The 23,896-nt window shown below is 43.4% G+C and overlaps 1 protein-coding gene across 9 annotated transcripts in view; it reads left to right on the top strand.

Moving 5' to 3' along the window:
• The window catches only part of Rapgef2 (Rap guanine nucleotide exchange factor 2), a 243,942-nt gene that overhangs the window by 202,826 nt on the left and 17,220 nt on the right, over positions 1 to 23,896 (top strand). For 8 of the 9 annotated variants that reach the window (XM_028880097.2, XM_028880096.2, XM_028880101.2 and 5 more), the window contains 14 exons: positions 4,375 to 4,527; positions 4,870 to 5,034; positions 6,241 to 6,348; positions 6,441 to 6,644; positions 6,755 to 6,863; positions 7,309 to 7,555; positions 11,284 to 11,441; positions 11,984 to 12,224; positions 13,903 to 14,286; positions 18,175 to 18,386; positions 18,472 to 18,595; positions 19,167 to 19,190; positions 20,221 to 20,444; positions 22,412 to 22,618. In XM_028880097.2, coding sequence (XP_028735930.1) covers positions 4,375 to 4,527; positions 4,870 to 5,034; positions 6,241 to 6,348; positions 6,441 to 6,644; positions 6,755 to 6,863; positions 7,309 to 7,555; positions 11,284 to 11,441; positions 11,984 to 12,224; positions 13,903 to 14,286; positions 18,175 to 18,386; positions 18,472 to 18,595; positions 19,167 to 19,190; positions 20,221 to 20,444; positions 22,412 to 22,618 — 2,560 coding nt within the window. The remainder of the gene's footprint in view (positions 1 to 4,374; positions 4,528 to 4,869; positions 5,035 to 6,240; positions 6,349 to 6,440; positions 6,645 to 6,754; positions 6,864 to 7,308; positions 7,556 to 11,283; positions 11,442 to 11,983; positions 12,225 to 13,902; positions 14,287 to 18,174; positions 18,387 to 18,471; positions 18,596 to 19,166; positions 19,191 to 20,220; positions 20,445 to 22,411; positions 22,619 to 23,896) is intronic. The other variant, XM_037206675.1, reaches the window with a different exon arrangement.

The following is a 23,896-nucleotide window of genomic DNA, read 5'->3' as shown; positions in this document are numbered from 1 at the left end:
GTAAGAGTGACCTTTGTCTCTTCTACCTAGTTGTGGTTTAAAGTCTATTTTGTCAGGGATGAAAACCGGCTCCTGCTTGTTTTCTAATTCCGTTTGCTTGGAATTAATTTTTCTATGTTTTTACCCATTTAAAATCATTCCCGTCTTTTATGATGAGGTGAGTTTCTTGGAAACAACAAATAGATGACTCCTGCCTTTGAATCTATGCTGCTAGTCTGTGTCTTTGGGGTGAGAAATTAAGACCCATAGTATTTGGAGTTACTGAAAAGCGTGTGTTTGTTATGTCCTGTCATTTGTCGAGTGCTTGGCATTCAGTGTTTTCTTATTTTTCTCTCGTCTAAACATTACCCGAGGGCTTCATTCTCCTCTCTGGTCCCAAGGATGTGTTTGACTTTCTCTCATTCTTCTGAAAAATTCTTTAACTATCTTTTGTAGGGCTAGCTTTGTGGCTATGAACTCATTAAAGCCTGATTTTTTTTCGTGGTAAGTTTTCGTTTCTCCGTCAGTTGGCGTTGACAACTTTGGTGGGCAGAGTAGCCTAGATTGACTTTTACAGTTTCTGTTGAGAAACCTGCTGTTACTCTGATGGGCCTGGCTTTCTGTGTGCCACAGTTACTCCTTTTTTTTTTTTCTTCTGCTATCTATATCTATATCTATCTACATTTATATATTTGTTCTGAATATTTGGTGAGTTGATAATAACATGGTGAGGGGAAGGTTTATTTATTTTTCTTCTCTAGTGTTCTAAATACTTTCTGTATCTGGAGAAACAGTTCTTTGTCTAAGTTAGGAAAAATGTTTTCTATCCTTTTGAAAAGGAATTCATCACCCTCTTTTATACCCAGGACTGTTACATTTGATCTTTTCATGGTGTCTCAAATAACTTGAAAATCCAGTTCAAATGTGTTTTTGTTTATCTTTGTCCTGGTTGGAAATGCACTTACACTTCCACTTTGTCAAATTTAGAGGTTGGTAGGCCTTGACATAGAGTCTTTGTATTTGTGTTTTTCACTTTCTCATCTCTAGTAGTTTGGTTTTTCTTTAGTATTTCTATCTCTTTATTGGATTCCTCTTTCATATTGCAGATTGACTTCTTTTTCTAAGTGGGTTCTCTTGAGTTCTGTTAAGAACTTGTTTCCTTTGTGAGGTCTTTGAGCTTAAAATTCTAAGTTCTGGGGCTGGAGAGATGGCTCAGAGGTTAAGAGCACCGACTGCTCTTCCAGAGGTTCTGAGTTCAATTCCCAGCACCCACATGGTGGCTCACAACCATCTGTAATGAGACCCTCTTCTGTGTACATAAAATTCTAAGTTCTTCTGCTGAGGTTTGTTCTAGTTCGTGTTCACTACAGGCCATTACTGTAGGAGGAGTCAGGTTGCCTGGCCTGTCCACAGTGCTCGTGGTTTGATTGAACTTGCGTATCTTGTGAGCTAGCTCACAGCTTACATTTATTTATGCAAGGGCGACAAGTAGGGCTAGAGCCTGATGACTGTACAGGCCTCACCAGGACAGCAGGTGGGACCAGAGCCCCCCAGGCGCACTGTGCTCACCAGGGGAGTGGGCAGGGTTGGCCTCCTTCCCCTTCACCACCCACCCCCACCCAGGTATCCAGTCCTCACCTTAGTGTGTGGCTGTCAGTTAGTAACGAGCAGGGCTAAATCTATAATTCCTTAGTGCTGAACTAAGTAACTAAGGAAAAAGAGAAATGCTTTCAGCTAAGTCCATTCTTTTTAGAAACCAGTTCTATATGTCCATATTAGACATTCAGTTCAATCTATTTTTGTCTTCTTTTTGGATCGTGTTTTAATTTGTTACTGAAGAAATGCCAAATGTCTGTCTAGATACTAAGAATTTCAAATCAGACTTATTCTAATTTCCTTTAATCTTTAGTTTAGATTAATTTTAGTATATTTATCTTCAAAAAGCATTCTCCTTCATACATCTTATTTATTTTAACTTAGACATATATTTTTGGAGCATAAATGGGAAAAAATGATTTAATTGCGTTTTTCAAAACTAAATTAAAAAATTAACATATAAGATTATTTGAAGACAAAACCTTTCTTAATCTCCTGTAGAAATTCAGGAAACATTTTTATTGTATTTTAAAAAGAAATGAAAATGCCTTTTAGATAAGAGAGGATGTATGATCTATTTCAAAAACATACACATACCTACTATGGTCAGGATTGTAGACATGAGGTATTTTGTTTGTTTGTTCTTTACAATCTAGTTTAACTGTCAATATTTCCTGTGGCTTTTGAATTTTTAACTTTTGTTTCTAAATGCTTCATGGAAGAATTAGTGAGCTGGTATAGGAGACATTTGGATCTTCCTAGCTCTTGTCTGCTTCGCTAGCTGAACAATGACCGTATAATGAAACACAGAGCACTGTGTTAATGAAAATTAACACCATCTATAACTTGCATTACTCAGAAATAATAATTGATTACATATTATCCTATTTTTTCTAAGATTTTAATGTGCATGTATATACTTAGATAAGACAGTGAGCTGTTTGCTTTCTCCTTTGAGGGTGGGCAAGTGTGTATGATTCGGATCATAAACTGGGAAATTTGTAAAGATTACTCTTTCATGATCATGATGTGGCATGGCCGCTATCATTAGGATCATTAGTGCAATATTTAGTATTACCACTTTAAAAATTAATGTAGAGTCATGAATCTTAACCCAGAACACTAGCTGTCCTGTTGTGGAACACTGTGGAACATGGCCAGGCTAGTGTCCTCTTGAACTTGGAGAAGTCCTGCTCAGGACTGGGTCCATCAGTGTTAGACAGCAGGTTGGGAGTGGCTCATAAGACCCTGCCCCTTCTTGAAGATCCCTATGAAAGTACTGTTGCTAGGGAAAGGAAGAACACATTTCCTCCAGTAGTGTAGCAGCTGGTAAGTCACACGTCCTTCTTCTATAGGTCACCCTCTCATTCATACTTCTCTAAGTAGCTCAAATTACACTCAGTATTTTGCTAAACTAGACCTGAGTGGATTACTTTCTTTGGTCAGTTGTTGTTGCCCTATCTGGGATAAATAGACATTTCCTCGCATCTCTTCAGAAACACAACACCTCTAAAATATAATTTTCAATAATTGAATTTTTATCTAGTATGCCTGTAAATTTAATGACCACCTCTTCATCTTTATCCTATTAAAAGAGAAACAGAAATTTCCTGCATCCCCTGTGTAAACTAGAGTAAATTAAAATTCTAGAGTAAAGGAAAAATGATGGTTTTTTTGTCTGATGGCCTATCTGCTCTTGTCTCCACACAAGCCTTTGGTTCTTTGTGGAGCAAGTGATTTCATAATTTATTTTTAGTCTTAATAAACTCCTAATTGAGCCAGGTCAATGGCAGCCTGTGGCTTTAATTTCAACCCTTGGTATGCTGAGGAGTTTGAGGCCAACATGCTCTGTAGAGTGAGATCCTGTCTCAAGGAAATTTTAAAAAAAAGGGGGGGGCTGGGGCATTAGCTCGTTGTTGCCATGTGAACATGAGTTTGTCATCCTGTCCCCCATGTAAAAAGTCGGGTGTGGCCATGTTGTGTACCTGTAACCCCAGTGTTGAAGGGTGGTTTGGAAACAGGAGAATCCCTGGGACTTTGCTGGCCACCCACCTAGCAGAAAAACTACAAGCTCCAGGTTCATTGAGAGGCTGTTCAGTGGACTAAGGTAGAGGGTGATAGAGGAACACACACATCCTCCTGGGCTTCCACGGCACACCTGCATACACACGCATAAGCCCTGACCTTTGCATGTGCACAGGCCATGGAGTTACATGAGTAATAACTTGATAACATCCCACTGTTAACTTTTCCTCTTAAGAGCAAGGATTACCTTTAATACAAGTTACAAGGAACAATCTGAAATATAATAAATACATGGCTTCATCTGGGACCTTCTTAAAAGCAGGATGGTTACTAAAACTGTTGTCCATGTATGTAATTAGCACAGTTACATATTTACTCCAGTATACAATATATATTTGAATGTCTACATCTCTAATTAAATCACTATTTTTACACTCTTTTAACACTTTCAAAAATTATAAAGCCAAATGGTAATTGTTTTATGTTTGTCCTAGGATTGTTTTCCTCTCTGCCGGTGTTTCCTAACTGAAGATGGAAGAGGGCTTTTGAGTTTTTAGAGTTTTAAAAATAAAACAGAAACTTTAAAAAAATGAACTAAGGAAGAAATACATTAAAAGCAGAGAAGTCTGATTAAGGCTTATTCCTGCATTGATTCAGAAAGTAGGAGAAAGACAGGGGGAAATGTCAGTATTAAATAATTAAAACTGAATTATTAGGCAGGTAGCTCTTTTGCAAGCACTTTATCATTAACACAGGACTTACATTCTATTCTAGTTTGTCTGCATTGCCCAGCAAGATTACTGCCGTATTTTGAACCAAGTAGAAAAGAACATGCAGAAAGTTGAGGAAGAAGGAGAGATCGTGATGGTAAAGGAGCACAGAGAACTGGATCGGACCGGAACAAGGAAGGGCCACATCGTCATCAAGGTAGGATAAAGAGGCATTCATTCCAAAGAGGAGAAAGCTTTGCTGATCAGTTTCCTATGACTTTTTTCTTGGTCCTTCTTCTAATTGTTTTCAGCTATCATCCAGAGTAGTGGGTTTCCTTGTGGCACTTGCACACATGTCCATTAAACTTCATCCTCGTCCCTTCCCCTCCCTGCTTCCTTTGCCAACAAGCGTTATACCTACTACTAGTTACTGGTTGATGAATGGCAGCTGATTAGTTTTCTGTCTTGCTGCCTATCTGGTTCTATGTGAAAGGTTTGAAATTGGGGTGCCGTATCAACAACCCATTCATATTGGTGACTAGACTTTGATTTGCTGCAGGGTACCTCCGAGAGGCTGACCATGCATTTGGTGGAAGAACATTCTGTAGTAGATCCAACGTTCATAGAAGACTTCCTGTTGACATACCGGACTTTCCTTTCCAGCCCGATGGAAGTGGGAAAGAAGTTATTGGAGTGGTTTAATGACCCGAGCCTCAGGGATAAGGTTGGAAAGGCGTTCTGTTTTCGTGTCTAAAATGGGCACTGCTAAAAGATAAAATGTGGGACACCAGCTATGTTCAAATTAATTTAATGAAATGCAAGAACCTTTTTTTAAGAAAAAAAAAGATGATAAAATGATGCAGATATCAATTCTTACAGATTTCTAAGCTCTCAGTTTCAGAAATACCTTTTTACTTTAAATGCAAATCCAGTGTGTCGTTCTCTTGGCAATGCGGTGAGCCATCACCAAGTGTCTGCAGCCACTGGTATGGTGGGCAGTGTATGCCGGGAGGACATTAGAGGTTTGGTGGGACTGGAGCAGTTCATCCCCTTGTGCTGCCGAAGGCCTTGGGACCCACTTCTGAGCGGACCACCCAGCAGTTTAGGAGCTCTCTCAAGGCCACGCTGGATGATACGCTGTACACAGTAGCGTCGGCTCCTGCCTTTGCCAGCCCTTCCCCACACAGGGCTTTCTAGATTACTACTGTTTTCCTTATCTAGCCTGCCCTTGTACTTCTTAGTTTCTATCTGATTTTGTACTAAGGTATTGGTTTTTTTTTTTTTTTTTTTTTTTTTTTTTTACATTTGCTTTTATTTAGACTTCTCTCAAATATGTTTTGAAAATAAAACAATGTAGGAATAAATACCGCCACAGGTTCAAAGATCCATGGCAAAGCCCCATCAGTCAGTACTTAAAACAGACATGTATGTCTAGAGAAGGTCACTGTTTTTGTTATGTGTGTGCATGTTTACGTGTGCCCGCGCACGGACATGTGGAGGCCGGAGGCTAACATTGGCTTGCTTCCTCTGTTACTCTCTACCTTATTTTTTGAGACAGAGCCTCTCACTAAACCTGGAGCTCACTGATGGGGGGTCTAGATTGGCAGGCCAGGGGCCCCCTAGGGTCCCTCCTGCTGCATTACAGGCACACACTGGCACACCTGGCCTCTTAAGTGGATGCTGTGGATCTGATCTCAGGTCCTCGGGCTTGCACAGCAAGCCTCCTTATCAGCTGAGCGTCTCCCCAGTCCCCAAGGTCATTTTTTTTTTAACATGTGTAAAATCCATGTTGAAGGGTTTATTTTTATTAATTTTCATGCTCAGTATTATTCGGTAAATTGTTTAAAATGATGTATTTTTTTAAGTGACATTGATCATAAATCTTCAGCACTGAAAAAAAAAAATGTCCTGAACTCCATTGCTTTTGTAGGTGACACGGGTAGTATTACTGTGGGTGAATAATCACTTCAATGACTTCGAAGGAGATCCTGCAATGACGCGATTCCTAGAAGAGTTTGAAAATAATCTGGAAAGAGAGGTAATAACCCTTGGGAGGTTTTATGAGCGGTGTTGAGTCTCTCTTCCTCTGCCTGTCCTCGAGCTGATGCTACCCTTCCTGAACTCTTGCAGAAAATGGGTGGACATCTAAGACTGTTGAACATCGCCTGTGCAGCTAAAGCCAAGCGAAGGTTGATGACGCTCACAAAGCCGTCCCGGGAAGCCCCTCTGCCCTTCATCTTACTGGGAGGCTCTGAGAAGGGCTTTGGCATCTTTGTGGACAGCGTCGATTCGGGTAGCAAAGCCACTGAAGCAGGCTTGAAGCGTGGGGATCAGGTAAGAGGGCTCACCTCTAGGTCTAAGTGTGAATTTCAGAGCCTCTTTTTTTTTTAAAAAAATCAGTCAGTGATGATATTGACATTGATCTTTATATCTTCACTTTTTAGATATTGGAAGTGAATGGTCAAAACTTTGAAAATATCCAGCTTTCAAAGGCAATGGAAATTCTTAGGAATAACACACACCTGTCCATCACTGTGAAAACCAACTTATTTGGTGAGTATTCTGCAGACTCAGACTGCTTTAGCTTTTGTTTTGTTTTATTTGTTTTTTTTACATTTAGATCTTAATCCTGGAAGAAGTAATGTCTATAAATAGTAAACCAGGAAGGATTCTAGTATTTCTAAGGCCATGCTAAAATATATCATACAGAATTCTTTATGTCAGGATGTGATTACATTTAGATAAAAATGTATCAGCTTGAGAACCAGGGGGTGATTGTCTTGACCTGTCAAGCCTGTCTTCTGTTGATGAATACAATCACCTCAAGGATGGAAGAGCGTCTTCCTTCTCTTAGGCTCGTCTGGGTAGAGACTAGTTTTTCTATAGGGCTTTAATTTTTATAGCTAGTCTGTACTGCTTTTGTGTTTGCAAACTCCACTGTTAGCCCAACATTGTTTCCATTTTTGTGACTGATAGTTTGTGGTGTTTTCTATTTTAGTATTTAAAGAGCTTCTGACAAGATTGTCTGAAGAGAAAAGAAATGGTGCCCCTCATCTTCCTAAAATCGGAGACATCAAGAAGGCCAGTCGCTACTCCATACCCGATCTTGCCGTAGATGTGGAACAGGTGATCGGTCTTGAGAAGGTCAACAAGAAGAGTAAAGCCAACACCGTGGGCGGGAGAAACAAGCTAAAGAAAATTCTCGACAAGACTCGGATCAGCATCTTACCTCAGAAACCATACAAGTATGTGTGGTTGTGTTCAGCCCCTTACTCTGTTGTGTTCAGTAGAAGGACGCACAGAAGTGTTGATGTAATGAATGTTTGTCTGAGAGTCTAGTAAGTGTCTCTTCGGCAGAGTGTCTTAGGAGCAATAATGAGAGTTGAGTTTGCTTAATTCTGCTTTGCCACTTGCCTGCCCGCTCCCAGTTTCCGGGAGAGGCAGGTGAGCCTGTCTTCATTTGAACCTTTTATAGGAGTTTGTTGACATCCATCCTGCCTCATGACTTAGCTGTTCTTGCTTCTGCTTTTGTGTTTCCTGGGGTCCCCTCCACAACATCTCCTCTTGGCTCACCGATCATTGCTGCTTCCAGCCACCCCTGTTCATCATTGCTGTTTCCCCCACTTATTTTAACTCTTGGGAAGACTGGCAGCCAGCTGCAGGCCTCTTCCCTTCCCCCTCAGGTGCCTCTAGAATTAGCATGTCAGGCTGCACTCTTGAATTTTCTTCTTGGATGTGTGTGCCGGTCAGGAGCTCAGGCCGCCCAGCTTCAGGTGTCCCTGACACTTGGCTTAGCTTTGCTTGTTTGCTGCCTGATTTCTTCCTGTTAGTTTTGGGGCCTGATGGTCTTCTATGAAGCTCAGTTACCATCAGTCCATTTTTTAATAATCTATTCCTCAAACAAATGGAAAAGGTACTGGCTTATTTATTTCTTTGATAATTTAAGGGGTCTAAAGAGAAGCAATAAATAGAGACATTCAAAGGCCAAAAGAGGGGGCTCAGTGGTCAGACTGCCTGCCCACAACCATGAGGTTCAGATTCCAGCACACCCCTACATACATGTGCATGTGTGCGCACACACAGAGACTACATCAGTCTTTCTTTTCTTCTTAATTACAAAAATTTTAGTCACAGACTAGATAGAGGCATATGATTTAAAACATTATTGATGAATTGTCAAATTTACATCATCCACATTAAACTATGAGCAATGATTGGTGGTTTCTAAATTCTCTGGGCCCTTGGGCTGGAGAGATGGCTCAGTGAGCGGTTAAGAGCACTGGCTGCTCTTCCAGAGGTCCTGAGTTCAATTCTCAGCAACCACATGGTGGCTCACAACCATCTGTAATGAGATCTGGTACCCTCTTCTGGCCTGCAGGCATACATGCAGACAGAATGCTGTATGCATAATAAATAAATAAATCTTTAAAAAAAACTCTATGGGCCCAAAAGATATTATAGTCTATAAATATTGGCTTGAGAGTGTGTCTATCCTGAGTAAGTTTCTTAGAGATGGTGGATTAAGAGAATAGCATTTACAAAAATTAGGAATCTATTATAAAGAGACACTTGATAAAAACTTAGTTTTAAATGGATGGAAAAATTAAGTCACCTCAATGCAGAATTATTAGCAACATAATAATAAAGGATTCTTCAAGTTTAAATTCAAACCTCTAGAAAAATCAAAAATCATTGTGACCCTGGTATTGCTGGAAATGGGACACACAAGAACTGGGCTGCAATCCATCCACAGCTCAGGATGTTGGCTAGGAATGCAGTATGAGTGTGTAGTTATGGCTGTGTGTGCTTACAAAGATGCTCAAAAACTAGACAAGGGAAAATTTAAAAGACAGTGATTAGCTATGTTGATTTTAAAGCACTAGGGAAATATTGTGGCAAATGTGTGGCTCATTTAAGTATTTTCTTATGAAAACAATTTGAGAAATCAGTGCTGAAGAGAAAGTAATTTAAACACAGGCTCAGGAAGCTGGAGGATCTGCCATAATATAATCACCTTGATTTAGTGCTGACTACCGCTTCAACTTGTCTGGACATCAGCACGTGTTGATGATGTTCTGAAGGAAAAACTCCAGGGCCTTGAGCATTTTAAGCACTCCACCACTGAGCCAGGTGCCCACCTTTGTTACTGTGTTTAGCAGAGTAAAAACCTAATAAATTAGTGAAATCTTCCAGTTATAATATACTTAAATAAAGAACTTAAATGTTACCTGGATTACAGAAGCTAAGGTGCTAGAGACTGGCAGATTGGCAAGAGTGGCATGAATTATTGTGCGTCGGGGGTACATATATGATGCGCATAGAGCAAGAAGCAGGTCACGAGCACGATAGAATTCGAACTGGGATGCCAAATAAGTTGAGCAAGGGAATCCAGTGAACCCAGAGGAAGGAGAGGATTAGTCAACAGCCGTAAACCCAGCAGACTTGTTTCAGTAGCAGTGAGCCAGTTGGAGAGGCTAGACCAGAGGATGTGCTCAAGAGGGATGTTTCTCAGTTAGATTTTGCATAAAACGTGCAAAGCTTAAGTCCAAGAATAACCTGGTGTCTGTGAGTATTAAGGTGTATAGGTGAGGCATCAGGAAGTGGGCGAGTGTCAGCAGTACTTTATGAGGTGTTGGACAATGCGGTAAGAAACGTTTTGAAAGGGTGTGCCTGGCGTGTACTGATGGTCATGGTTGTTTCTACCATGAGTGACCTGGTCAGACATACCTTGTACCCACAGTAATTGTGTTATGCCATATGTCATCTCATATTTTTGACAAGGACATTTATGTGACTGAAAAATAAATTCATTTATTATCATACACAGAACATTAATATTTCAGGGCTTTATATGCCCAACTGTGCATGCTTTTAAACAGAGCTTCGATTTCTGTCCGGGACTTTCATATGTGTGAAGGAGAATTTACATGAAAATTTTCTTATTTATGATACCTTAATTTATATCCCAATTTCAGTAGAAATTCTCTTTTTTGTTGTTTCAAGGTGCTTATGCAATTATAACTGTAGACATTTGCATATCATCTAGTTACCCTTTTGTTGCATACTCGTCTTATTGTGTGCTTTCTTTTGGAAACACTTGATCAAGAAATAATTTTATATGTTGTCGAGTCGTGTTATAAGCATTGCCCACACGTGAGGTGTGGTGGTGCCCACTTGTAATCCCAGCTGGGGGGGGGGCACGTGCAGGAGGCTCTGGCACCACAGTCCCCTCCAGCTGTGTTACAAGATGCTGCACAAGCACACAGGTGACCACAGCACTGTCTTCTGTAAACAGAAAGGAGCCTGTAACCGTCAGTAATGCTCGGGGTTTTCTGGAGATGTAAACGTGTAACTAAGGAATTAGAAGTGAGTCGCTGCATTTGCACTGCCAGCCAGGAAGTGTGTCGGTGCCCACTGCATGCTCACACTCTGTCGTTAAGAGATGAGGTCTGTGTCAGGCTTTCCTCACATTTGGACTCCACGATGATCTTGTTTCTCCACCTAAAACATTGAAGAATATAAGTAGGACAGTTTGGCGTATCTCCCCCCTTTCCTTTTCCTCAGTTCCTTCGCCTGGAGGATCAGATCATAAAGCATCTGTCTCCACTGTTGCTGAGCTGTGGGTTCTTTCCCACGTGTGTTGTCTCGGATCCATTCTCATTCATTCATTCGTTCATTCATTCATTCATTCATTCACTCACTCACTCACTCACTCACTCACTCATTCAGACACACGCACCTTTTCTTTACCGTGTTTTTATTCTGAGAAAAAAAAATACTGGTTTTGGCTATGGCTCATTAAAAAGACAGGTTTAAGAGATAGTGAATTTGGCTAAATGTGTTTTGCCATTCTGGCCAGTACAGTTTTCACATTTTTCACATTCTTGCATTAATGGCAAGTTTGAATGAAAATGTCTTCGAGCCTTTACCTTGCCAGAAATTTATTTATTTTTTTTAAATCCGCTCCTCTCAGTGATATTGGGATTGGTCAGTCTCAAGATGATAGCATCGTGGGCCTGAGGCAGACCAAACACATCCCAGCCGCCCTGCCCGTTAGTGGAACGCTGTCTTCAAGTAACCCTGACTTGCTGCAGTCACACCACCGGATTCTGGACTTCAGCACGACTCCAGGTAAGCACTGGAGCCTTTCTGCTTTCTCAGTGACCTCTCTGTCAAAGGCAGTAGGGACACGGTATGCATGTTTGGTTTGGCGTGGATGGTGTCACTCACCAAGAGTCAGAATGAACCTCAAACTCCGAACATTGGAACCAGTTCTTGTTGTATTCTGAAAATCATTTTGGTTCAGCTAAACCTGTTTTATATTTGATAAAATGAATAATATACGATGTATTTATTACTAAGTTATATCAAGTAAATAAATCAGGAGGCATGTTTAAATAAGCTTAATGGGCTTTCCCTTATAATAAAGATTAACTTTAGGTGTACATTTTTCTTTGAGGCTCACATGACATCTTGTGTGTGTGTGCTCCGTGATTGTATTTGTCTATTAGCCATGCAGCTATCTGTCGGGGAAGATGTGGTTTCGCAGTTAGCATGTCACAACCTTGTCCAGGAGGGAGAAGTCATCACCCTCTGCAGAGTGGGGTGTGTTACTTTGTGTTGCCATCTGTTAACATTGCTTCTGCCTCGGTGTGGCTCTTCCTGCCCCCCAGACTTGCCAGATCAGGTGCTCAGAGTGTTCAAGGCTGACCAGCAAAGCCGGTACATCATGATCAGTAAGGACACCACAGCCAAGGAAGTGGTCATCCAGGCCATCAGAGAGTTTGCCGTCACTGCCACCCCAGACCAGTACTCTCTGTGCGAGGTCTCCGTCACGCCAGAGGGAGTTATCAAACAACGGCGACTCCCGGATCAGCTTTCCAAGCTTGCCGACAGAATACAGCTGAGTGGAAGGTACCGTCTGTCTCACCGAGGCGCTTTGCTCTTCAAACCTACATCCAAGGCCAAGAACAACACGTTTGCTCTTGTTACTCTGTTTTTGACAGTGGTGAAGCTTGAACCCAAGGCCTTGCCAAGCATTCTCCCACTCAAGGGAAATTAGTAAGATGAATAACTGGAGTGCCCCCCCCCCCAGTTTTCTATGGAATGTCATTGTTCTTCAGTTTTTCATAGTATGGGTCTAAACCATGGCTTTCTACCTGTGATGGTAACATCTTTGCCCTGTCTCACTTTTACTTCCAACCCCAACACTAATAGATACTTTTTAGGAGGTCAGAGGTCAGGCATCCTCTGCACGTAGATCCGTAGTTGCGCAAATCTCCATTGAGTTTCAACTTCATGATTCCCATTCATTCATTATTCAGGAGAGTCAGGCTGTCAGAGTAACCACAGTGGAGAACATTAATTTGTACACGTTAAGGGACACGGTGTATATTTTTCTGTCCTAAATATTTTGTGAAGTATGTAAAAGACCAGTTAGGACCCCCACGTGCTTGTTCTGTGTCTTTGTTTATAGAGTTTCACTTGGAGAAGGCATTTGCCTGCCAAAAGGGGGGAGAGAGAGCAGCCACAGAGCAAATGATGGGGCGCTGCTTTTAGTGAGTTCCTTAACAGGGTCACAGTACTGTCCATATTGACCGCCATTAGACTTCAGATGCCTGCTTCCTGTTCTGACAAATTGGGGTAATGCCTCCCGTTTCCCTAAATGAGTTTCATGAAAATCTAAATATTTGAAAATTAAATCTTGAATCAGGAGAGAAGACTTAACAGTTAGGAGCCCTTGTTGGCCTTGCAGAGGAACTGGGTTCTGTTTCTAGCACCCACATGGTGGTTCCTAACCATCCAGTTCCAGGAGATCCTATGTCTTCTGCTGAGTTCCGAGGGCACTAGGCACACATGTAGTACATCATACATGCAGGCAAAACACTCATAGATGTAAAATAAATATAAAAACAACTTAAAAATCTGCTCTAAGGTGAAATAGAGGAAAATAAATTGCTTGAGGTGTCTCCCCTCCCAGTATTGTTGGGGGGGGGGTCACATCTGCCACAGCGTGTGTGTGGAGGTCAGAAGACAACTTTGTGGACTCGGATCTCTGGGTTTGCATGGCGAGTTCCTCTGCCCATGGAGCCCTCTTGCCAGCTCAGCCAGTTAAGTTTCCTAGACGTTAAATGAAAAGTAATCTTGGATTGAGCTACTGTGGACCTAGCAATTGTCAGATTCCCTCTTCATGGGAAACTGAGTTATGACCTTGAGCTGATGTTTGTCTAATCTGGAAAATAGCTTTCTTCTGTCACCTTTGGCACACAAGCTAAGAGTATTTCAATGGCAGGAAAAACCAAACCAAACCACAGGACTGGCACATAGGAAGTTTCCATGGTTTGCTCAATTCTGCTTACCTGCTGAGTAGATGGCTGTCACCTGGTGGTTCTGTGAGCTGGGGACACTGACCTGGTGGCCGGTGGGGGGGGGGGGGTGTGGCATCCGCACTGCCCAGGCTGGATGAAAAGAACACTTACACCGTTCCCTTGCCTCTTCCCCCGTCCCCTCCCCGGGAACCAGCACTGTTCCCTGAAGGGGCACCACCCGGCTCGCTGCTCAGCTTGACACCTGACAAGTTTCTTTCTTTCAGGTACTATCTGAAAAACAACATGGAAACGGAAACGCTGTGCTCGGATGAGGATGCCCAGGAGCTGCTGCGCGAGAGCCAAATCTCCCTTCTGCAGCTCAGCACGGTGGAGGTCGCCACGCAGCTCTCCATGCGGAACTTTGAACTCTTCCGAAGCATCGAGCCCACCGAATACATAGATGATCTGTTTAAGCTCAAGTCCAAAACCAGCTGTGCCAACCTGAAGACGTTTGAGGAGGTCATTAACCAGGAAACGTTTTGGGTGGCTTCCGAAATCCTGCGGGAGACCAACCAGCTGAAGAGAATGAAGATCATTAAGCATTTTATCAAGATCGCGCTGCACTGTCGGGAGTGCAAGAATTTTAACTCCATGTTTGCCATCATCAGGTAAGAGGGCCTGTCGTCCTGCGCCACGTACTGATGGGAACAGAGCAGTTCCTAGTTCATCGTGGATTGTGTGGATCGCTGGTCTGTAATATAAGGCCCCATGTATACTAGGCTATCATTGGTTCAACAAGCAGTTCTTTCTTTCTGATTCTAAATCTTCTCCCCCCCCTCCCCCGGGGTTTGGGGGGTTGTGTTGAGGCAGGCTTCCCTGTTGTAGCCCAGGCTGGCATGGAACCCACCATCCTGTTTCCCAGGTGCTGGGATTATAGGCGTGTGCCCACTCTGCCTGCCTCTGTTTCTTATACCTTAATTTAAACTCTCTGGGTGGCCAGGGAGATGGCACAGTGGGTAAAGTTCTTACTGTGCAAGCTTGAGGACCTGAGTTCGGATCCCCAGCACCCACATAAAAGCCAAGCACAGTGTGCTTTTGACCCCAGCCCTGGGGAGGCCAGGACAGGTGGATCCTGGGGCCTTACCAGTCAGTCAGTCTAGGAGAAGTGGTGACCTTGGAGTACAATGAGAGACTATCTCCAAAGAAGGAAGGTGGAGAGCGATAGGGAAAGACGTGGAATATTGACTTCTGGTCCCCATATGCACGCAGATACACTCCCCATACAACGCACGTGCGCGTACACATGCACATAAAGTTAAAATTAAAAAAAATATCTAAAAATCTCTCATGATTTGGAGACAAGGTCTATATGTCTACCATTTATTTGTATATTGAGGTATTCAATCTTATTTACTCTGACTTCTGACAAATCATTTGAATTTCTCCGAATACCACTCATTTTCTATGTAAAATATCGATACCCCCCTCCCAAATATCAAGAGGATTAAGTAATATAATAATGTCTAAGGGATTCCATTAAAGCACTATTGCAGATGTTCAAAGTTAATTTCCTTCCCTTTTAAAAGTGCTTCCAGGTGGACAGGAGAAAATGAAAATGGATAGTTTTATGGATATTAAAAATGATTATTAGTCATTTTACCTGTCTGGAGTCTTCATACTCATGGCTAGTGTGATTTTTGTGATGGAGTATTTATCTGTTTTTTTTTTTTAACCAAATATTTATTACGAACCAAACACTGCTGTATGTATGTATGAGGCTGTTGCAGAAGGAATTGTCATGTCAAACTCTGAGGTTTAAGTCTTGTTAACTAGGCTTAACATCTCTATTAATCAAAATAGGACCCATTGCAGTCCAAGTATTTTTGCCAATGAGAAATAGGTTTGTCTTTTCCTGTGTTATAAAAGTCCACGTTTCAGGATTCAACTAAGTCTTAGTATTTTCTACATCCTGCCGGTAGTGGAAGCATTTTCCTTGCAGAAGTTGTCATACTTGAAGAAGTTGTAGTTGGTTGGCAGAGGTCAGGTGACTGTGGTGGGTAAAGGTCAGTGTTGTAGCCCAGTTTGTTCAGCTTTTGAAGCAATGTGCCCCGTGTGGTTGGGTGTTGTCATGGAGAAGAATTGGGCCCCTTTCTGTTGACCAGTCCCGGCTGAAGGAATTGCAGATATAATTGGTGCATCTCATGATTCACCGAGCACATGTTTCAGATATGATGGATAGCCAGGATTCAAAAAGCTGCAGGGAGACAGGTCAGCAGGAGACCACCAAACAGTGACCCTAACCTTATTTAATGCAAGTTTAGTTTGGGAAGTGCTTTGGAGTTTTGTCAAGGTCCAGACACTGAGCTGCTCATCACTAATTGTCATAAACAGTCCTTATCACATCACAACCTAATAAAGAACTAGTTCATTGTTACTGCAGAGAATAAGAGAATTCTTCAGTTCCTTTTGATTTTCAGTAGGCTCATGAGCCGCCCATTTATTGAGCTTTTCCAAACCTTTCCAGTTTGCTTCAAATGCCTCACAACTGTTGAAGAGTCCATTCTGAGTTCTCTGGCGATGTCTTGTGTAATTATAAGGGCAGCCTTGGTGATTGCTCTCAGTTGGTGATTGACAGCTTCTGAGGTCCAGCCACTGTGCTCTTCATCTTCATGGTTCTTGTTTCCTTGATGAAATTTATTAAACCACCACTGCACTGTTTGTTGTTAGAAATTCCTGAGCAGAATTGGTTGCTGTTAGAAATTGTCTCCAATGCTTTATAACCCATTTTGAACCCAAATTAAGGAAATTGCTCAATTTTACTTTTTTGTCTAACATCATTTCTGTAGTATAAAAGAAATATAAAATAAGCAGAAAGTCATAAGTCATTAACCAAAAAAAAAAAAAAAAACTAAGGCAAGAAATATGCGTTAAAATGATATATAACGGGTCAGCAAGATGGCTCCGTGGATAAAGGCACCTGACATCGTAACTTCAACCCCCAAGACCCACATGGCGGAAGGAAAGGATCATTTCCTGCAAATTATCCCCTGGCCTCTGCATGGTGCTACGACATACTAAATAAATAAATAAATGAGTGGTTCTCAACCTTCTTAATGCTCCAGCCCTTTACTACAATTCCTCATGTTGTGGTGACCAACCATAAAATTATTTTGTTGCTACTTCATAACTGTAATTTTTCCACTGTTAGAATTGTAATATAAATATCTGATATGCAGGATGTCTGATATTTGACCCCTGTAGGGGTCAAGACCCACAAGTTGAGAACCACTGAAATAAATAAATGTCTTAAAAATAAAATTATATATAACAACATTTATTAAGAATGCATTCCAATATCAAGTGGTAAGTTTTAGCAATGCAAAAACCACATTTTTCTTTAATACACGAACACAAAATATTCCCAACTGACAATACTATATTCTATTGGTTTTGTTATTAGTGTGCTAGTCAGCTGTCTGTTATTACAACAGAATACCCGAGACAGTCATTTTATAAGGAGGAAAGGTTTGTTTGGGCTAGCTGTTTTGGAGGTTTATGCCCACAGTCACTTGGCCCTGTTATGCCTGGGCTTGTGGTGAGGCAGTCGTTTACCATGTTTGGTGGAACAGAGCTGTTTGTGGCCGGAACGTAAAAATAAGGAGGAGGCGGGGAGGGGCTGCCTTGCCCCGGTTACACAGAAGGACCTCTCACTACTCTCCCCGCCGCCCCTGTGTTGGAGCCAGGCTCTGTCTTTGCAGGTCAGCTGGTCTCGACTGGGTGAGCCTCCAACCTCCCCAGTGCTAGGATTACAGGCATTGCCACCATTCCCGACATAGCGGCTTCCTCTCCTAAATTGTCCCATCACAATCTCCCGGGACTGAGTACACTGGGACCTTAGCCACACAAGAACCTTTGGGGGCCGGTTCAGAGCTGTTCATAGCAGAGAGTAAACGAGATGGAGAGAGCATAGAGAAGAGCCGGCTGGCTGGCTGTGGAGGTGAAGCTTTAATCCCCACACTTCAGGAGGCAGAATCAGGTAGATCTCTTGAGTCAGTGCGGCCAGCCAGGGCTATGAGCAAGACCCTGTCTCAATAGAAAACAAACAAAACAGAGGGCCAGCCAGTAAAGAGGTACCTGCTGCTACAACCTGGTCGCCTGAGTCTAATCTCTGGACCCACATGTTTGAAGGGGAGACCTGACTCCTGGAAGTTGGTCTCTCACCTTCACATGCTTGCTGGGACTCCCCCTCCCCCGAGACGTGCACCACACACACACACACACACACACACACACACACACACACACACACATGAATGAATGAATAAATATAAGAAATGTTAAGGGACCATAAAGGGAAGAAGTATAAAGGCCAGTGGTTTGGCTCTGACCCTGCTTTTAGCTGCCACTCACTACCCAGGCAGGATTGGCATGATCTTCCTAGGCATTCTGTAAATTTCCGTGCATGTAAAGTTCACACACATAGGTGTTTATGTGTCTTCTTTTGTTTCTGAGGGGATCATTTAATCATATCTCACAATTCTTCTCTCCCTTCTTAGTGGCCTAAACCTGGCACCAGTGGCAAGACTCCGAACTACCTGGGAAAAACTTCCCAATAAATATGAAAAACTATTCCAGGACCTACAAGACTTATTTGATCCTTCCAGAAACATGGCAAAGTACCGCAACGTCCTGAGCGGCCAGAACTTACAACCTCCTGTCATCCCCCTGTTCCCCGTCATCAAGAAGGATCTGACATTCCTCCATGAGGGTGAGCACAGGCGGGCTTGCTCTGTTCTGGGGGGAGCACAGAGTGAGCATGAGGTGACTTCTTGTTCCTCCTCTGTTACTCTCAGGAAATGACTCCAAAGTAGATGGACTGGTCAACTTTGAGAAGCTGAGGATGATTGCAAAAGAAATCCGTCATGTTGGCCGAATGGCCTCAGTAAACATGGACCCTGCCCTTATGTTCAGGACTCGGTACGTGAGTTGTTGGCCGTGGCGTTTGTGGGGTGAGAATGGTTAGAGGGAGCTTGCCCACAGGAGGAAAATCTAAATACTTAAATTTAGGGGTTACATCAGGATGTGCTGAGAGAATAACCCTTAAGGTTCAGTTTGCAGTGATGTCTCTCACTTACATCCAGGCCACATATACGAGTAGTGCAAACTGCTTGTCCTTCAGACAGTTCGAATTGATGTTAGGTGCAAGTATTTACCTTCTATTTTCCAGAACACTGAGTCGCAGAGTTAGAACTTGGAATCGGTAGTGTGTGTGAACTAGAACAGAATCGTCATCATGTCCATACAGTCTGTTTGTCTGCTGGTAAAAAAAGCAATGATTAGTTCAGTGGAGGGAATGAACAAACATGTCGGCAGCAGCCTTTTAAGCCAGAGAGGTGTTTGTAGTGGACGCGTGTGAGGTGATTATGCAGTTAATGTTTGTGGGCTTCTAGAACTGCTTGTCCAGAAGTCTGGTCCTTTCTTTCTGAGCTTGTGATCTTTCTGTCTCTTTCTACACCCGTGCTTCAATCTCCGTGGCTCTCACTTGCAGGAAGAAGAAGTGGCGGAGTCTGGGGTAAGTGGCAGCGTTTGCACTCTTGGTTCTTGCTCAGCCCGTGGCTTTGTTTTCTTACCTGCTCTGTTTTCTGATGCTTTGCTTTTGTTTGTTTTTTTTTTCCCTCCCCCCTAACCCTCTTGCTCTATCAGAATTTCAGATTGCAAACTGACTTCAGATTTAATCTGTTGGGGCTTTCCTGAAGTCAGGTCCACAAGAGCTGTGAAATGATTGATGATTATTCTGGGAAACGTAGGCCAGACACATTTCTTGTCTGTCAGAAAGATGATATTTTAATATAACTTGTGTCTTTTGAAATGGAAAAGCCAAAGAAGTGGGGGAAGGGGAGGCATGCTTTAAACCGTGCGACTGGAACACTGTCGTACAGATCCAGAAGCGACTGTGGTGGTGTTAGGCACCCCCAAGCCCCCCAACCAGGTTTTCTACAGCTCAACTAACGACTATTTTCATTCTGTATAGATTCCCATTCTCTATAGATCAGCCCCCTTTAAAAATAATTATTAACAATTCATGTACTAAATAGTTTCCATACGTATGTTTACGTTTGCATGACCGTTGTATTAACAGATTTACTCTTTTAAAAACTCACATATTCAACCCACAGAGTAAGAACACAATTGTGAGCAGTGTAGCCGGGTTTAATCAAGTCCATATAAACTACCCCCATTAGGAGAAGCAAATTTAATTTTGTAAATTATCACGAGGATCGCTCAGTGTCCTTGCACAAAGCTTTTATATGCAATTATGTTTTCTGGCTTCTGTGAGAGAATGGACTTTGAATGCTCTGTGAGATGAAAAGTAGAATTTACTGGTAGGAGCCGAACATATGCCAAACACATTTGTGTATATATATTGTGTATAATTTCCTTTTAACCAAACCTTGTGTAATCTGTTATCCTGCATTCCCCTGTAGCAGTTTACTTACTGGAATGGGGCATGGGACCTCTCAGGCGTAGACTCCTTACACAGGTCGGGTAGATCAGCCAATGCCGTGCTCCAGAGGGTTGCATTCTTGTTTTTCATCTTCCAGGTCGTTGAGTCAGGGCAGCGCCAATGCCACCGTGCTGGATGTCGCTCAGACCGGCGGGCATAAAAAGCGGGTGCGCCGCAGCTCCTTCCTCAATGCCAAAAAGCTGTATGAAGATGCCCAGATGGCCAGGAAGGTGAAGCAGTACCTGTCCAACCTGGAGCTGGAGATGGACGAGGAGAGTCTCCAGACACTGTCACTGCAGTGTGAGCCGGCGACCAGCACCTGTGAGTGCCTCCCCGAATCAGCTGCAGGCTGTTCCGCGTACGGTGGAGGGGGTGAGAGGGGGCTGGGAGCACAGAGGCACGCAGTGGTCCTGACATACACCGTCCTTGTGCTTGACTGGGTCTTCGTGCCTAGTTAAGTTAGTGCAGTCAAGGGGACCCTGGGCGCATGCCTCCTTGCTTTGGTTTCATCCGACACAGCCCGCACCCGAAACGAGAGACCTGGAGGTGACTGTGGCGCCAGCTGGCATGACTTTTTCTCTCACAGAGGAACTCCCTGAGTGATGGGCAACCTGGTTAGGGATCGTCAGGTCAGAGGAGCACAGGACGGGGTGTGCTGGCTGCTGAGTCTCCCTCAGCTCTGACGGCCCCCAGCACCTGCCCACTGAAGCAGTGATCCTGCTATAGAACACACCACACCTTAGCCTGATGTGGGGGTTCCCAGCCTTGAAATAACTGGCCAGGCTGTGAACCAGGGGTGGCGGCACACATCTGCAGTTCCAGCTTCTGAGGAGGCTAAGGTTTGGAAGATCACGTGAGCCCAGGGTTTCCGCGGCCATCCTAGACGACATAGTGACACATGACTGTTAAAATGAAAAATAGAAATGTGGCCAGTCTCTGCATGGGGCGCTTTGTGTCTATTTCTGTATGATAAGATTTAAGCATTTTGCATTTAGGACACTTTGGGAACTTATGGGCAAATTTGAATTACATCTTCTTGATAATTGCAATGTGAGATAGATAACTTGAGAAGATCACATGATTTCATTTACCCAGGGCATTGGGCTGGAGAGATGGCTCAGTGGCTAAGAGCATTCACAGCCCCTACAGAGAGAGGACCTGCGTTCAATTCCCAGACTATGTGGTGGCTCCTAACCATCAAAAACTCCAGTTCCAAGGGATCCAGTGCCCTTTTCCGGCCTCTGCAGGTTCTAGGCACACACTCAGTACAGCACATTCATACCCACGACACTCTAAAGGTCCCTTGTGATGTAGCTAAGAGCTTGCTGAGATGAGCAGCCTGAGTTTCCTAACTGTTGATCTCTGAGTGTCTGGTGTCAGGGAGTTCTGCATGTGAAACTTCCACAGCACTTAGTGTTCCTGTAATCCGCCTTCTACTATACAATACCTAAGCAGCACTCACTGGCCACTGTTTGCTCAAAAATAGTGCTCCATCCCAGGAAGATTTGATGTTAAGTAGATTACAGTTAATAGCATTATCTCAGATGGGGCAAAGTTTTGGATGCCATTTTAAAACAATTCTTTGATTTTTATCATGTAATTTTTTTTTAAACATTCGTTTATTTATTTGATTTATTTGCGAAGTGTGGGTGGTTGGCACCATACATGTTGTGTTGTACCTGTGGCGGTCAGAGGACAACTTACGGGAGCTGGGTCTCTCCTTCCATATGGGTCTCAGGGATCAAGCTCTGATGGCCAGGCTTGGCAGCAACATCCTCCACCCACTGAGCCATCGTGCCAGCCCATGTGTTTGTGGGTTTTTTTTTTTTTTGGTTTTTCGAGACAGGGTTTCTCTGTGTAGCTTTGTGCCTTTCCTGGAACTCACTTGGTAGCCCAGGCTGGCCTCGAACTCACAGAGATCCGCCTGCCTCTGCCTCCCGAGTGCTGGGATTAAAGGCGTGCGCCACCACCGCCCGGCTGTGTTTGTGTTTTTAACCTCTAATCTGCACTGGACTGCCCTCGTTGTTCTTATTTTTATTTGGTGCTTAGCAATATAATCCTCTTTGAGATCACTCATTCATAAGGCAAAAACACCCTTGTCCCGCTACACCTCTCGTTTTCAGTAGCTCGGGTGTCCCCTCCCTCTCTGCCCTTGGTGAGGGGGTGGGAGTGGGGGTGGGGGTCCATGCTGGTGATCTCGCTGCCCGTGCTCTGCAGCGCTGACCCTGTCTCCACCTTGTGCTGACTCCTTGGCTCTGTGCTCTGTTTTCACCCTCCACCATGACCAGTGCCCAAGAACCCCGGAGACAAAAAGCCCGTCAAGTCCGAGACCTCCCCTGTGGCGCCCCGTGCGGGGCCACAGCAGAAAGTGCAGCCTCAGCAGCCGCTGCCACAGCCGCAGCCACCACACAAAGTCAGCCAGGGACTGCAGGTGCCTGCTGTGTCCCTCTACCCTTCACGGAAGAAGGTGCCGGTGAAGGATCTGCCGCCTTTCGGTAAGTTTCTAAACCCATGCTCTTCGGGTGGTATTCGCCGACGTGTGTCTCAGGTTGGGAAGTGGTGTTCACCTTGGATAATGCATTTTATTTCGCTGTGACCGTCTTCTAATAAGACAACCAGTTAGCAGTTAAGCCCCAGTTAAACAGTTAAGACTGCTTCCGTAAACAATTTCTTTCTTTCTTTCTTTCTTTTTTTTGCATAGCATCTATTAGTTGTACAAATAATGGGTTTCACTCTGACACTTGTCATAAATACTGTGATCATGGTCACATGATCCCTGAGCCCCTCCCCACAGTCCCCACTCCGCTTCAATGTCTTCCCCTTCTCCTGCCCTCAACTAGACTCCGCATAGCTGTAGTCCTGAGTCTGAATTATTCCCCTTCACGCGATATCTAGTGCCATCCATCTTTCTACAAATGACAAGACTTCATTCTTTCGTATGGCTGAATAATACCCGCTATGTGTGTGTCCGTGTTTTCCTTATTCATACGTTGATGGGCATCTCTACCGGGTCCACGTCTTTGCTGTTGTGGAGAGCGCAGTGGTCTAGGTGGGTCGTATGCTGGCGCTTGTTTAGTTTGGGAAGACATTTCCGTGCCGACCTCATAGAGGGGCTGCCAGGATTGTCCACCTGAGCAGATCAGGGTTCTCCTCCAAGCCTCACCAGCACGTGTTGTTTTCTTCATGGTGGTTATTCTGAGGAGGGTGAGATGGAATCTCAATGTCGTTTTGATCTGCACTTCCTTTAGGGCTAGGGATATTGAAGGTTTTTCATGTGTTTATTGGCCGTTTGCATTTCTCCTTGGAAGAACAATCTGTTCGATTCATTTGTCTTTTTTAATCAAGTTTTTGCAGTGTTTAACTTGCTGAATTCTTTATATATTCTGAACATTAATCCCTGTGGAATGGCTAGTTGGCAGAAATGGTCTTCCATTCTGTAGGAACAGTTGGAATTCAGTTGTTAGGTCATCTTTCATGGAGACATAGGAGACTTTGCACACTTACCAACTTAAACTTTAATGGAGACATCATTTAAACAAATTTTGCCTTGTGATCAATAAACTACAGAAGTTTAAGCAAAATATCTTTCAAATTAAATTATTGGAAGTGATTTTTCTTTTGTCTATTTTTGTGGTGCTAGGAATCCAACCAAGGCACATGCCAGACGTGAAGGTGGGTTCTTACTAGCTGATCACTAGTTCTGTAACTCAGCAGACAGAGGATACAGCTCAATGCCTGAATGATGAGGAAGTCTGGCGTCTTCTTCCCCTCAG

Source organism: Peromyscus leucopus, chromosome 6 (assembly GCF_004664715.2).
Source record: "Peromyscus leucopus breed LL Stock chromosome 6, UCI_PerLeu_2.1, whole genome shotgun sequence".
Lineage (NCBI taxonomy): Eukaryota > Metazoa > Chordata > Mammalia > Rodentia > Cricetidae > Peromyscus > Peromyscus leucopus.
This window is presented reverse-complemented; position numbering and strand designations above follow the sequence as displayed.